At 67.7% G+C, this 15,244-nt stretch overlaps 1 protein-coding gene and 1 long non-coding RNA gene across 6 annotated transcripts in view; one reads left to right on the top strand and one right to left on the bottom strand.

The window, feature by feature from the left end:
* Nucleotides 1-7,278, top strand: part of MORN1 (MORN repeat containing 1) — a 48,709-nt gene extending 41,431 nt beyond the window's left edge. For 3 of the 5 annotated variants that reach the window (XM_059376286.1, XM_059376284.1, XM_059376287.1), the window contains 2 exons: nt 5,123-5,172; nt 6,960-7,278. In XM_059376286.1, the coding sequence (XP_059232269.1) occupies nt 5,123-5,172; nt 6,960-7,129 (220 nt within the window). In that variant the 3' untranslated portion in view covers nt 7,130-7,278. The remainder of the gene's footprint in view (nt 1-5,122; nt 5,173-6,959) is intronic. The other 2 variants (XM_059376285.1, XM_059376288.1) reach the window with 1 other exon arrangement.
* Nucleotides 263-14,865, bottom strand: LOC132001589 (uncharacterized). Its single transcript, XR_009399638.1, has 3 exons — nt 14,509-14,865; nt 9,552-9,628; nt 263-639 (listed from the first exon to the last, which is right to left on the bottom strand). It is a non-coding gene; the product is annotated as an uncharacterized LOC132001589 (long non-coding RNA).
* Between the last annotated feature and the right edge of the window lie 379 nt (nt 14,866-15,244).

Here is a 15,244-nt window from a genome sequence, read left to right as displayed (position 1 = left end):
TGAATCAGGGCATGGCCCCCTCCCCCAAATCCCAAGTGTGCGCTCTGTGGTGGGACACGGCCACCGCCCACAGCCCCACCTGGCAGCCGGGGAGGGCCTCGGGGGCGACCTTGCCCTGCGCACTCGTTGCCGGCTCAGCACACGGCCAGCCTGACGCGCGCCGGCCAGCACAGCCCCTCTGCTGCTCACTCGGAGAAAAATGGGTTTAATTAAGACTTCCGTGATTAGTCATTTAATCAGTCATCAGACCAACACAGATGGAGCCAATTAATCGTTTTATTTGAATAGACGGTTGAGGCCGGCAGCCCGTCCACGCAGGGTCACACAGGTGACTGCCGAGCACCTGACACAGGCCCCCGCCTCTCCACGCCGACCCTGCCCCAGGGACACAAGTCCACCTGCCATCCCCCCTCGTCTGTCTGGGGCCTGGGCACTATCCGGTCCACCCCCGGCGGGCCCATCACGACCCAGAGATGCTCCGGGCAGAGGCCTCCGCAGTCAGCAGGGTCCCAGCAAAGACAGGCTCGGGGTGCCGGCCCCGGTGGGGACGTGGGCTCCAGGCGGGTCCCCCTTCCCTTGGCCACAGGTCCCTCCGAGAGCCGGCTCAGTCTCTGCCCCGTCCCGCGGCCGGCGGCGCCTCTGGGTGTGTTCCCGGAAAACAAGAGATGGGGATTAGTGACTGTCTCCGCTTCCTCCGAAACTCTGGAGACGAGAAGCGAGACCGTCCCCAGCAGGAGTAACCAACGGAAGCAGGGGTGAGAGCCGGGAGGGAACGGCCGGAGGGAACGGCCGGGCCGGCGCCCTAGGCCCCCCGCGGCACAGCCAGGATGTCTCCCTCCTGACGCTGGGCTGGCAGGTGGCGGCTGGCGGTGGGGGGCATCCTCACAGCCCCCCCAGCAGGGCCTCCCTTGGCTTTCTGGGCCCAGAGCTGACTGCCTGCTGGGGACAGGAGCCCTTAAATGGTCCTTGGAGCTCCACCCCCCCCAGCTGCCCCCCGGGTCCAGGCCGAGATTTCCCAGGGGCTCTGGTGCCCATGCGTTCAGCCGCTGTGCCGCCGGCGTGTGTGGGCCTCGCTCCGAGGGGCCCCTGTAGCCCTGTACCCCCGGGCCCAGCGTGAGCTTGGCTGAGGACAGGCCTGCCTGCTGGGTGCCCCGTGGAGCCAACCACCCTCTGCTGAGGGGGCCACGCCATCTGGGAGAGAACCCGGGGCTGCACTCCGTGGCCTGTGCACTCTGTGGCTCTCGCTTGGGGCCCGTGGGTCTGAGGGGCCCCTGGCAGGCCGCGTCCCAGCGCAGCCCCAGAGCCAGCTGTGCTCCCGCAGGTACCAGACTGTCCTAATTTTGGAACTTCCTTCTGGGCTCTCGGTGGGGGCCATAGAAAGCCCTGGGGCTCACTTCCCATGTGAGTGGGTCAGGACCGACCCCGATCAAGCCCTGAGCCTGTGCCCCTCCCCCGCCACCTGTCTGGACTTCAGTCAGTGCTTTCCTCATCTAACCAAAGGGCCACCAAGCCCACAGCCCTGCCTGTCCCTCAGTGACCTGGTGGACAGGCCTGAGTCACCTGGGCTGCTAGAGACCTTGGGCTCACTTGAGGGAACCCCTTCTCCTGCCATCCACTGTGTGGGGTCTTCACACCCCCTCCCCAGCTGCCCCCCTCTGTTCAGCTGCCCAATAAAAGGTCAAGTGCACACACAGGCTCCGGGCCCGCTGGGCCAGGGTCAGCTGACCGGCCTCAGGCTTCCAATTAGGGCCATTTCTTCAGCTCTGCCAACCTGCCCTCCCCAGCCAGGGCCATGCAGAGAAGCACAGCGAAGCCACACGCCCCAGGGCTTGCCTGTGGCCCCCAGGCCCCGCCCAGGCTGCTGCGTGCTGCGCCTTAGTGACAGTTCTGCTTAGGGTCAGACCTGTTGGAGGGAGTTCCAGTGGGACAACATCCCCAGGCACCTTCCTGGGGGGGCCTCGTGACTTGTCAATGTGGCCCTGAGAAAAGGTGGGGTCAGGAGAGCCTGTCAAGGTCACAAGGCTCAGACAAGACATTCTCAGGGCCTAAGAAAAGGAAAAGACGGGGTGGTGGGGGGCACCAGGGCCAGCGGTGCGGAGGGGACGCGACCGCACGGGTGAGCCCCTCACGGAGCTGGGCACAAGGAAGAACCTGCAGGTTCGCCTTGTTGGTCTTGCCAGGAGGCCATCCGCTTCCCTCCTGGCGCCCGCTGGGCCACGCATCCCACAGGGGCAGGCAGAAGGTGAGGCCCACGAGGCCTTGCGGGGACTGGGAGACCCGCCACGGGGGCCTCGCTACGGGAGAGTCACACGGGGCCGGCCCCACCTCACAGGGCCACAGGCCATTGGAACAAGATGCCATTTGAGGATCTTCGAGGACAGCCCCAATAGCGGGGCAGGCGCCTCATGCTCGGCCTTCTGCAACGAGCCCAGCCCTTCAGGAGTGGCCACAAGGACATGAGCTGGGGACACCAGGGCCCCACATGTCAGTTCGGCCTACAGACGCAGAAACAGGCTTCTGCTCCTAGCCAGGGTGAAGTGCGGGGGGCCAGATCCCCTCCCTCCCCAGGCAAACAAGAAACAAGCGGCACAAGATCCAGGAAGCAACAGCCCTGCCGTCACGATGCCGCAAGGCCCCAGCCCGGTTCCTGAGCGTTTCCAGCTGTGGTGCAGGGAGGGGACCCAGCAGGTCCCGGGGTCCCCACAAGGGCAGACATGGAGCTGGGATGCCTAGGCAGCCAAGGCAGCGAGTCCGCAGGAGGGAGCTCGGGAGAGGAGAGAGTCCTAGAGGTCTGCAGAGCGGGAGGAACGTGCCTGAAGCCCGGAAAACCACAGCGAGGGTCACGGCCAGTCCTGCCCAGAGCTCACACAGGGCTGTGGGGCGTTGGGTCCAGCGGTCAGCCCAGAAGACCTCCGGATTCATCCCAAGACATCAGAAGAGTATTTAGCATTGGGGAATAACGAACCCTGTGTTGAACTCCGGCTGACACACCTTAGGAGCCAGATCCAAAAGGATCAGACCATCTCCAAGCAACGGAACAGCGTCCGAAACGCAGGAGCCAGGAGAGGAAGCCACGGTGTCGGACGTCCGGCTGAGGGTGAGCAGGCCCACGCAGCAGGAAAGTAGAGCCCATCACCAGGAAGAATAAACCAGTCAGAGCCAACCCAGAAATGACAGGACGGGAGACTCCGTGGACGCGGACGGGAAACGCGCAGAGGAGAGGCGCGTCCGCAGGGAAGACCGGCCGCGCCGGGCCCACGCGGGGCGGGAGGGGGTGGAGTCGCCCGCGGGAGCCGACACGCGTGGGCACGGACGGCTGGAAGGAAAGGAGAGCCCCGAGCTCCCGGGGACGCCAGGCAGCCCCCAGACGCAGCCAGAGAGGAAAGCAAGAAGAGCTGGGGAAGGTCACGGGCAGAGCCGTCTGTCGGACGGTTTCCTTCCGGCCAACCACGCGCAAGGTCAGAGGCCGAGAGGTGCGAAGACTAACCGGTAGATCCAAGACGCGAGGAGCCCCAAGCACAGGAAGCTTGAGGACAAGGACAGCAGCTGCCAATACAGAGAACACGCGGCGCCGGCCCCCGGCCCCAGTCCAGCTCCAGCAACGCCCCCAGCCCCCCCGCCGGCCCACCGGGGGCTCCTGGGTCTGCCCAGGAGGCCAGTCTGCTCCCCCCGCTCTGACGGCCCCCGAGCCCCGAGGCTCGGCCCGCACCCAGGCCGAGTTCCCGCTGCGCCCCCGGCTCACGCGGCGGCCCAGCGCTACCGCCTCGGACCCGCCCCCACTCTCCAGGGGCACCGTGTCCCCACGCCGTCCCTCTAATGCGCGCCCCTGCCATCTCACTCCGCGGCTCCCCAGCTCCTTCCTGGCTCTGCCTCTCCTCGAAGCTGGCAGGCGGACAGACTCTGGTTATTCTTAGTGCGGGATTATTTATCCGCATTCCTGCTCACCCACACTTCAGAATTCGGAACGTGGCTCCTGGGTCCAAGCCAAGGCCCATTTTCCCCCACTTGAAATGAAGTAATTTTAAAATCTTTTGTCTTTAATTTTTTATCACCCAAACCATGCCTGTGGTAATTAAGCTTGGCGAAGGGTCGGAGCCTGGCGGGTCGCCGAGCCGGTGCCAGGGAGCCCCCTGTCCTCCGCCTCCCCCACCAGTTCTGATGACAGGAAACCGCCGTCCACGGAGGGCAGGGGTGGGAGGAGTCCCCCAGCTCCCCCAAAGTGCCACTGGGTAGAGAATTCAGGGCAAAGCTCAGCCGGCCGCACTCGGGGCCTCCATCCCGCCAGGAAAGCATGCCCGGCAGCAGGAGGAGTCAGGTGGGCCGTCCCACCAAGGTGGCGGGGGGGCGACTGAGGTCCCGACCCAGGGCAGAAGCTGAGGACGTGCACCAGGGCTCACACAGGGATCCTGCACCAGGGATCCCCTTGTCCTCGCCGGCACACGGCGTATCCCCCTGGGCAGGTGACCGCCCCTGTGGGCATGCAGAATGGGCTCAGCGCCACGCACCACAGAGAGGAGAACCTCCCGTCAGGTCAGAGCCTCAGGCTGCCCACCGGGCCCTCCTGTGGCGGCCATGGCCAAAAGTGAGGGTCTCTGCCCCTCAGAAATGGGGCCAGGCCTGGGCCCATCCCTCGCGCCTCTACCTGCTGCCTTTCCAGTCCGTTCCCATGATCTCCCAGGCAACAGCGGCCTCAGTCTTTCTGAGGGGACCCACGGGAGGCACCGGTGCCCCACAGCCCCCGTCCCACGGAGCCCGGCTGCCACGGGAATTTACATGCCAAGTGCAGTGGGCCTGGTGCGTCGGCCCTTCCCGGAGCTGCTCCCCTGCCCAGCGCTGCGCGGCCTCGTGCGCCCAAACCTGCAGCTCGGTTCTGCCAGCAGCGCGGCGGGCTGTGGGCCGGGGGTGAGTTTGTGCAGCCCCGTCCGGCCTCTGCCCGTGGGCTCATTCAGGTGTAGACAGGAAGGCACCAGCCGAGGGGCAGAGAGCTGTCCGGGGGGGATTGAGCACACTGCCCTTGGAAGGCGGGGGCGGGGGCTGGGCTCCGAGGACAGGATGGTCGCAGCTGTGCCCACGCAGGGCCGCAGGCTGGGGCGGTCATTCAGGGCTTTTCCTTCTCTCCCAGCAGGCCTGACGGGGCGGCCTCAGCCGAGCCAGCAGCAGCCGCCTTCCCAGGTAGGTGGGCGCGAGGCGGACTCCGTTGAGCCAAGGCCACCAGTCACCCCACAGTCCACATGTAACCTATTGTGGACCTTTTGGCAGGTCCCCTGCACCCCTTCCCCTGCATGCACCCTTAAATTCAACAGCTCCCAGCCTGGCCACCCGGCACGCCATCCCGGGCACCCCAGAGGCACCAGAGGCGGAGGGGACCCGATGGGCCCAGGGCCTCCACTAGGCCCTCTCCCACCTCTGTCCCCTCGCGAGGGCTTCAGGCACGGGGCAGGTATGGTGAGGGTGCTTGCCCATCCTGCGGTCCCCTCTGTCCCCGTGGGCAAAGCCCCGCCTCCTTGTGCCCAGGGTCCCGAGAGGAAGGCTGGTGGGCCTCCAGGTCTGGGCTCTGACCCCATGTACATATGGGAGTGTCGGCAGGACCGTGCCCCTGAGCCCACCTAGTGCAGGAGGAGGGCTGGGTCCTGGGCAGCGCCCCCCATGTCCCCCTCTGGGCTGGCACTGGGGGTCCCAGCAGCCCCACAAGTCTGGTGCCATGCTCCCCAGATCTCAGGCCCCTGGGACCCTCGTGCCCTAGGAGGAGGGTGGCCAGAGGGGACGCGCCAAGTTGGGAGGACCGATGGCATCGGCTGGAGGAGGGCCAGGCCCTGAGGAGAAGCAGTTTCCAGACCAAAGGGACAAGCCAGCGGGTGGCCACGTTCCTGGGATGCGGGCCGTGCATCTCTGTGGGGACGCCGGGCATGGGGCCTGCGACCAGAGCGTGTGGGCCGGGCCTGGGGTGGCCGGCAGCCAGAGCCTCTCCCGGCCACTGGGAAGAGCGTCAGGAGCGAGGTCAGACGAGGCTGGGCTGGGTCCCGTGGCCGCTGCCCACGGAGCCCTGCTCCCCGGCCGGGCCGCAGGCTGGCGGAGCTGTGTTCCCGGGAACACCTAGAAACCCCAGCTGCTTGGAAACACTGTGGCGTTGCCATGCGCGGGTCTCCTCCAGGCCGGCCCGGGGGGCCTGGAGCCCAGGGCTGTGGAATGTGGGCCCCCCCGGGCCCCCCGAGCTGCTGAAGGGACAGACTCCGAGCCCAGCCCGTTCCTGCCGCCGAGCGCTCCCTCACCCGGGCCTAGAGGCAGGCAGTGGCCGCAGGCGTGGAGAGGAGAGGCCTGCGTTCCAGACCGGGCGCTGGAATGTTCTCCCTGACGGTGTGAGCTGCGTCCTGTGCCCCATTTCAGCTGCGGCCACATTCCTGGTGTGAGCCGGGGCCAGCCCAGCGCACTTTTTCCACGCTCCGGTGCCAGCCCCCTTGGGCTCGGGGGGAGGAGAGTCCGGTTTCCAGGGCAACCGCACTTTCTGTTATTTCTTATTTTCTTTTTTATGGCTTCTCCAACGTTGAAGCCCTGCAGTTGACAGACGGCGAGAGGGAAAGTGCTGCCCCTTCTCCTGAGCCCACCGGCGGGCGGCCTCCTGCCCCAGCCCCAGCCGGCTCAGCGGCCACATCTCCCCAGCCGTCACTGCTTAGAAAAAACATCTTAGAGAAAATGAATTCTTTTTCTGCTAAAAAGATGGGGACTGTTTTCAAAAGAATCCTCGCACTCAGCCACGCAGCCCCGCTAGCACTGAGGGGCTCTCCGCCCCCGCCAGCGCCCGGATCACCCGCCAAGGAGAAGGCCCGGACCCTCCAGCGGGGCATCGAGGCGGGTGTGCGGGCGCACAGGAGCCAAGGCTGGACAGAGGCAGGGGCAGGAGCCTGGGCAGGCGGGGGCTGTGGGGGCCACAGGGGCCGTGTCTGAGCGCCCGTCTTTTGCAGGGGAGTACGTCGTCATGATCTGCGACGTGACCGACCCTCCCTCCCTGGGCCACACGCTGCCCACCGCCTTCAAACACCTGCGGGTCTTGGGGAAGGGGACGGACCAACGGCCCCACGTGGCTGGAGAAGGCCCTGACCCCCAACCTCGGACAGCCACCCCGTGCACCTGACAGCCCCCAGGGTCGCCCTCGGGAGACCATCTTCACTGTGAGGGGAAGGAAGAGCCGTGTCAGCTCCCTGGGGCCCTTCCCCCACGTCCCCCGCAGGCCCGAGGGCCACCACTGTACACCCCATGGCTTCAGTAAAACGCTCAGCACCAGCTCCTGAGAGACGCGCGACCCACACAGCCAGGACCCCTTGGGGGGCACCTCCACTCCCCCTGGCCGGGCTGGGGCGAGGCTGGTCCCGGTCCCCCGCCCCGGCGTCTGGCAGGACTGCCTCCCAACAGCGGTCCAGCCCCCGGAGGGTGGCTCCCCCACCCCTGCCGCAGGCCACTCGGACATGGGGACCTGCTGCCATATGAGAAACCAAGAGGCTCCAGCGGGTGATTGGTTTTCCGGAAGCGAACTGTGGGTCTGGGGGACAGTTCTTGAAGTTCATGGCTGCCTCTGAGACCGGCCCAGGGCCTGGGAGCGGGAGACCCCGGGAGGCTGTGGCCGTTGGAGGCGGGTGAGAGCCGGGACCCAAGGCCTCCACCGGCTCCTGCCTCCAGGGCCGCTGGGGCCCACCCTGTGCGCGCGGCGTGGGTGGGAGCTGGGCTGGGCCCTCGCTGGAAGCCCGTCACCTCTTCTCTGAGGAATGGGGAGCAGGGAGGGACCACCCAGCCCCCAGCCCCGGGAAACACATTTCTGCTTCCTGTCCCCGGAACCCTACGGACCCCCTGCCCCTCCACCCAGCACCTGCTGCCCTCCTGTGCTTGCGTCTGCGCCGGGATGGAGCCCCCCACCCCTCCCTCGGGCGCCACACGCGGTCCCGCGTCCACATAGCCGAGGCTCCCTCGGCCCCTCCGCTGGGCCGCCCCTACCCCTCGCCGCACAGTCCTCATTGTTCAGGCACAAATGCTTGGCTCCTGTCTCTGCTTCTCTCCTGTCCTGTGGTCCATGGCCAGTCTTGGACGGCTTCGAAGTGCACCCCCAGCCGGGCCCCACCTGCCACACCCTGCACACGGCAGGCACCGTCAGGGTTCCCTCCCCATGTCTGTGCCAGGACTCCAGGCCGGCCAGAGCGGGTCCCGCGGTCACTGCCTCACCTCCTGCTGCTCCCCCTGGCTCTCTGCCCTCTGCTCACACCGGCCCCTGCAGCTGCCCCGTCCTGCCTGGTTCTGCCTCAGGGCCTTTGCACGCGCCCTTCACGCTGCCTACACTGCTCACCTCCCTGAAGCCACCTTCTCAGGAGGCCTTCCTTGGCCACCAGCTCTGAAGCCTCACCCCACCTCCAGCGAACACTTCCTGCTCCCCAGCCCACCCCGCGTGCGCAGGTCAGGGGGCTGCCCGGCCCGGCCACGTGTCTGGTTTGCAGCCTCCAGACAAAGGGAGGCGTCCTGTCAGTTTTGCTCCCTGGCGCAGTCTCAGCATCTAGCAAGGGCCTTCTCCTCAGAGGTAGGTGGCTTTTCCGCGTCTTACCGGGACCGGGTGACCCCCCACGGTGGGACACTTAGAGGCCGTCGGCAAACGTCGGCTGAATGAGTGGGCGAGTGGGAGCCCCTGCTCTGGGCCAGGCAGCATGGACAGTGGAGGCAAACCAGGCAGAAGAGGTGTGCAGGGAGACGGGAGCTGAGTAACGGGCAGGAGGGAGAGACGGACAGACGCGTGGGTGGCGGGCAGGCGGGCGGACAGTCGTTGGGTGACAGCTGGTGGATGGACGGACGGACAACAGCGGCCGGGCGGGTCAGCGGTGGGTGAGGACGTGCGCAGGACAGATGGGGGGACGGTCGGACGGACGGACGCAGTGGAGGTCCATCGGCCAAGGAGGGAGGCCGGCACGGAATGGTCGTGTTCTGACGCCGAAGGCAAAGGACCCCTGGGTCCAGACCAGCCCACACCAGACAGCCTTTCTCGCCCGACAGCGGCCCCTCCCGCCGCCCCCCTGCCGGGCGCTCGTCTCTCTGCCAGCCAGTTCGGCCCTGGTAGGACTGGCGCGGGGGGCAGACCGGTCGGCCTCACCGACCCTCCACCCCGTGCTCCGTCCCCACCTCCAGAGCCGGTGGGGCAGCCCCCCGAGAGCCAGCTGTGACCACGGTGGCAGGCCACTGGGGGACATGAGAGCCCGAAAGGCAAAGGCACTCGTGGACCTCTCTGACCCGGGAGTGAGGTGGAGGGAATGAGCTACAGCCGCTGCCCTTCCCGGCCCGTGAGCTCAGGCGGCCGCAGATGCCGCCAGCCCGCCCGAGCCGGCTTCTGCCTCGGGCCGGCCACCTGCGTAGGTGTCTCCAGCAGTGAGTGCCCAGGAACGATCCATTCCCGGGACCCACGGACTCCTGGGTCAGAGCGCCTGGGTCCTCAGGCCTGCGTCCACATGGGTCTGCACGTCGTGGACAGACCGGGGTCAGGAGGGCCACCCACTCTGGAGTCCCCCAGCTTCGTCGGCACTCACCGTCCACCTGGGTCTGCCCCTGAGGCTCGGCAACTCGTTCCGTGGCTCTTTCCTCTTTTCCAAATGAAACCATACTCCTGGCAAAAGAAAAACAATGAAAATGATGAAGTTTAGGAAGAAAATGAAGTTGAGGAAGAAAAGCATGCTGGGCACAGAGCGCTCCTGTGTTTCCCAACTTGTCCGGGGGGTGGGGCGGGGGCCTTCGCTATTTCTATCCAAATCATCACCGTGGGGCTCGGTCACGAAACCCAGGGAGCAAGTTCAGAGTCAGACCCAGGGCCCCAGAGCTCTGGACGCAGGGGCGGGGGTGCGGGGAGTGGGGAAGGTCAGCCCCCTCGGCCCCTGGGCAGACGTGGAGGAAGGCCAGCTCTGCCGGCCTGCACACACACAGCCCCCGAGACCTCCTACTTTCCAGTCACCCCAGCAAACCCCAGAGCGGCTCTCCCCACCGACCCACCCACACCCTGGATGGCCTACGGGGGCAGGGGCCCCTCAGCGAGGCCTGGGGAGAGCTCAGACCCCATGGACCTGTGTTTGGGCAGGTCCCCTGCCCTGCCCCACTGGCCCCTTCTGCTGGGATGCCTGGGTGCGGTGCTTCTGAGCCAGGGACCAGCATTCCTTCCCGGGGCTCTGCCCTGGGACTTGTGTGCCCGTCTGCTGTCTGCTGGGGGCCCAGACGCCGTTGCTCTCACCATGACCAGACCGCTTGTCCTCACACTGGGCCCCACAGGCAAAACCACAAGAAATTTGAATTCTTGAGAAAAAAGAAGAGGGTGGGTGAGCAGAGGCCAGGCCGCAGACTCTGGTCCTGCCCGTGCCCTCCAGGCAGCACAGCAGAAGCGCAGCCCATCCCGGGGTGGGACGGAGCCCGGGGTGGCGCCTGCGGGAGAGCTCCCCCGACCTCCAAGCAGCTGCGACGCGGGTCCTCAGCCTGGTCACCGCTCCGAGTCAGGGCAGGGAGCGTCCGTGCCTGGGAGGCGGGAGGCAAATGACACCCCGGGTCCCGAGTGAGTGGCAGTGTGACAGCCCGCGGAGACGGCCCCTCAGGCCCCCGCAGACATCCCAAGGGCCTTCTCCCCGAGGAAGGCGACGCAGGCAGGCAGGGGCTCTAGTGCGGGCGGCGGGCGGCTGGCCCCCGCATGCTCTACACACCGAGAAGCGACCCAGCCCCAGGAGGCTCGGGGAGGAGGCACTGGTCCCAGCAGTATCTGGAGAGCAAGCAGTCCCTCCTGGCCAGTCTCTCCCCGTGGTGTGTCCTCCTGCCGTGCCCTTGCTCAGTGGACAGTGACGGAGGGGAACCCCATGCTGAGCTGCTGGCCAGGCAGGGCCTCGAAGAGAACATACTCGTTCTTCACAAGGACTTGTCCAGCCAGAGTCAGAGCCCGAGAGCTCAGAGAGACAGAGAGATCAGACGCCTGTCCCTCTCTGCCCGGCCCACCTCCCAGCAGGGCCTTGGCGAATGTGATGTCTCCAGCCACCCCTCGCCGGCCTGGCGTCGGCATGGGACCGAGCCCACCCTCCCACAGGGCCCCGCCTGGCACAGACAGCTCGCCCAGCCTCCTCTCCCACTGGCCGTCTGGTTACTGGGGACGCCCAAGGGGGAGGCCTCCTGTCCGCAAAGCCTGGCCAGGACTCCTGGTCTCGGTGCTGGGAGGGCGGCAAGGCCGGCCGTGTAGAGCCCCGGCTCCCGGGCAGGACGTCCTGGGGTGTTCCTGTGAGGCCTGGCTCAGTCTGCCAGCCCCCTGCGTGTCCCAGGTGGCCCCCAGCTCCCTGGGGTTCCTCGGTCCTGAGCGAGTGTTAGTGGGGTCAGCAGGCCAGCTTCAGCAAGACCATCTCGGGGCAGGCAGCTCAGATGGGCAGCGGTCGCAGCAGTGTGGGCAGTCCCCTTCCTGCCCCTGTCCCCTCAAGGCAGAACACAGCCCTGAGAGCCGTCCCACAGCCTCTCTGACAGAAGGCTGGGCCACAGTGGGCACAGGACACCTTGAGGCAGACAAGGGCCTGAGCAGGTGCAGAGGAGCTGCCTTGGGTCCCCTGCCCATCAGGTAATCCTGGAGGCCCACAGCCTCAGGCCGGGGACCACTGTGGTTCCTCCACAAGCCGAGGGGGTGGCCAGGGGCCATGAGTGGGCCAGGCGACACCCCGTACTGGCCAAAGCTGCCCTGGCCTCGGTTGCCCTTGGCATGAAGCCCTGGGTGTCCAGGGGCAGGCGGCCACCCCACCGCCATGGCCACGGAGTTTTCTGATGGAGACTCTGCATAGGGCTGTCGTCGGCTGGTGGGGCAACCAGGGAGCCTGCCAGAGCCTGCCTGACCGGCTGGACTCGACCGTCCCCACCCCATGTGCCCCCCCAGATGGTGGTGCCCCCCCAAATTCTAGAAAACTGCTCCTCCTGGCAACTCTGCCCCAGGGTTCAGGGAACTGCCAGCTGCCCCCCAGCCCTGCTTCCTGGAAAACCCGAGGTAGCAGGAACCAGGACAACGCCCCCGCACAAGTGCCCAGCAGGGTGGACCCCAGTGTATGGGCCTTTCTCCTGGGCCAGTCTGGGGAAGGGCGTGGGAGGGGTGCCACCCACTCCCCCAAGTCTTCAAACCCTCCTTAGCCCTGCCCGCACACAGGTGCTCGCCACAGGCCACGAAAGCCACCGGAGCCTCGGTGCAGGCCAAGATGAGGGCAGGGTGGCCTTCCGGGGGTCCCTCACTCCCTCTGCCAATTTCTAGTGAGCCCCCACTTGAAGAGCACCCCCCCCAGGAAGGACAGTAAAGGTGAGCTGACACGGAGCCGAGAAGGCCTTTGTGTGGATGCCGCGGGGCAGGGGCAGGGTTGAGTGCTCACGGGGTGGGGGGCCCGTGGGAGTGAAGGGGTGGTGGGAACAGGCCGGGTGTGGGGGTCTGGGCTTGCTCTGTGTTAGCAGAGGAAGAAGGGAGCAGCCCAAGCGGCTCGGGCGGGAGTGGGGGCAGGCCTGGATGTGGACTGGAGGGTTGGGTCAGTGGGGTCCCAAGTGGGGGGCAGTGTTGGGGAGAAGCAGGACGTGTGGCGGGGAGGGGGGCCTCACCCTGCTGAGGGGGAGCCCACGCCGCAGGAGGGGCCAGTCCTGGAGGAGAAAGGGAGAGGCAGGAGGGGCTCACAGGTCACCATGTGGCTTTCCATGGGTGTGGGGGTCTCCGGTGGCCGCACCTGCTAAGGCCCGCAGCCCACTCCCCAGCCAGGGCCCTGACAGCCGCCCAAGGACTCCGGCCAAGCCACCGGGGCGGGAGGAAAAGGGGCCTAAAGAAAGCGGCTGGGCCTGGGGTCGGGGTGTCCCCCTCCACCCCCCTGCAGTGACTCAGGGCCGCACGCAGACCCCTGGGGGGCACAGAGCCCGGGGCCTCTACGGAGCCCCGGGAAGGGGCAGAGGTCCGGCGGCAGGGGCGCCCTTCCGCGGGAGCGGGGCAGGGAGGCGGCGGTCCCCCTTGGCTCCCGCATCCCGGGGGCGCGCTCAGGCCCCGTCCCGGCCGCGGCTGCAGTTCCCGCCTCCGCCGCCGGGGGCCGCCGGTGAGCTCGGGCTCCCGACACGTAGGCACGTCCGCGGCGCGCCCGCCGCCCGGAGCAGGGACCGGAAGGGTTAACCGCGCCCGGGACGCGGGGTCGGGGGAGGGGGCACTTCCTGCGCCCGGCGCCCCCGCCCCCCCAACCCCGCGCACGCGCCCGGCCCGGCGAACCCCAGCTCCCTGCGCGCCCCCGGCGGCCGGGGCCCGGGGCCTCCCCTCGCGGGGGCGGGGCGGGGCGTTGGGGGAGGGGCGGCCGAGGAACTCGGACGCGACGGCGGGCGGGGAGCGGGGGGGAGTCCCGGGGCGTCCAGTCGGGCTCCCAGACGTGAAGGGAAACTGAGGCCGCGCCCGCCCCACCCCCGGCCCGGCCCCCGGCCCCCGGCCCCCGCACGGGCTCCAGAGAGCGGCTCCGCGGAAGGAAGCGGGGACCGGCCGGCCTGCCCGTCCCTCAGGGGCGCGCCCTCGCGCTGACCCGGCGGTCCACGGCCTGGACCCCCGGACCCGGAGCGCCCGCCGTGTGGACGGCCGCAGGGGGCTTGCGGCTCACCCCGCGTCCCGGCCCGGGGGCGACCCGCTCCCGGCGCACCCCTCCCCGCGCGGGCTTCCGGCCCCGGCGGGAGGTGCGGGAACCGGCGCTCCCGTTCCCCCGACGGTTCCTGCCCCGGCCTCCCCCCTGCGGCGGGGGTGCGGAGAGGAGCGTCATCTGCATCTCGCTGGGAGGGGTGGGGGCTGGGGGACCCGGTTTGGGGCAGGAGCCGGCACCCCTGCTGGCTGCCAACTCCAGACCTGGGGGTCCGAGTGCGGGGGGGTCTGCTTGCCGACGTGGGCGCTTAGGAGGAGGCTAGACCCGACATGGCCAGGAGCCCTGACCTGGGCCTCTGTCCCAGCTGACCACTGCCCTCCTGCCTGGGAATGCAGGTGTCCAGGGAAAGCAGATGGCCCACCAGTGACAGGGGCCAGTGACACCAGCTGCAGCCGCCCTGGTCCTAGGGCCTCTGGACAAAACAAAACCCCTTCCCAACCCCTCCCCAGACCTTGGCCAGTAGTCTCCACAGAACCCCAGCGCCTTTGCTGGGGCTGTTTTTGCTTAGAAACGGGAAATTGGGGCTGTGGGCCACCTCCACAGGGTCAAGGCCCCACCAAGGGCCAGGGAGGGGGGCTGGACCCCAGGGGAACTCAGCACCCTGCCCCGTGCCTCCAGCGCCCAGTGCCTGAGGGAACCCCGGGTGCCTAAAATAGAGAAGGTCCAGGATATCTTCGTCTCCCTGGGTGGGGCTGAGCTGTGGGGTTGTGGGAACACGGAGGGAGAGCAGAGGTGGGGGATATGGGGGCCCCGGTGGGCACCCTGTCACTCGCCAGCTTCTGTGCAAGCAGCCTGCGCTTTGCATTCACAGAAGTGTATGGACATCACAGCAGTGTCCATGGCCCACCTGGGTTGCCGAGGGGATCTGGACGCTGCCTTCCGACTCTGCCCGCCGTTGATCTGGGCGCTGCCTTCCTGCCTTCTCTTTCGCACCCCTGCCTGGGCCTTGAGCTAGACTCAGGTGTGTCCTCTGGTGGGGGCCAAGCCCCGATCTCGGGCTCCATCCCTCACAAGGTGCCTACCCCTGGAGGTTTCCAGAGCAAGCTTCTGTGGCAGGAGGAGTGACCTGGGTAAGAGCTTGGGCCAAGCTTCCTGCCAGTAAGGGCTCCTGGGCCAGGCTTGGAGCAGGAAGGCCCGACCCCAGCCCTGCCAGACACCTGCCTGTCCCTACCACCTCCTACAGTGGAGCCACCTGCTCCAGGGCTGGGAGCCCCAGCACCCGCGGCCCCCAGCCCCTGGCATGGGTCTGAGCACAGATGGCTGCGCGTGTGAGGCCTACAAGGCTCACGTCATCACTGCGTGTGGGGAGGGGGGGGGAGGGGGCGGGCAGGCATCCAGGCCCCGAAAGTTCTGCACCCCCATGCCACGGTTGCCTGGCAGTGGGCAGAGCACACAGGAGGGCACAGAGCATGGTGGGTCTCCGTGGGTAGGGTCAGGGTCCCCCTCCAAGGCCCTGCTCTTCCATCCGGCTGGGGTCAGCACACCTGTCGCTGAGGGCACACAGTCCCGCGGGAATCTCCGGTCCACTTACCCTACAGGACCCCTGCCTTCCTGCAGGTGGTGGGACTCAGACTGTGCTGGGC

Source organism: Mustela nigripes, chromosome 14 (genome assembly GCF_022355385.1).
Source record: "Mustela nigripes isolate SB6536 chromosome 14, MUSNIG.SB6536, whole genome shotgun sequence".
Classification (NCBI taxonomy): domain Eukaryota; kingdom Metazoa; phylum Chordata; class Mammalia; order Carnivora; family Mustelidae; genus Mustela; species Mustela nigripes.
This window is presented reverse-complemented; position numbering and strand designations above follow the sequence as displayed.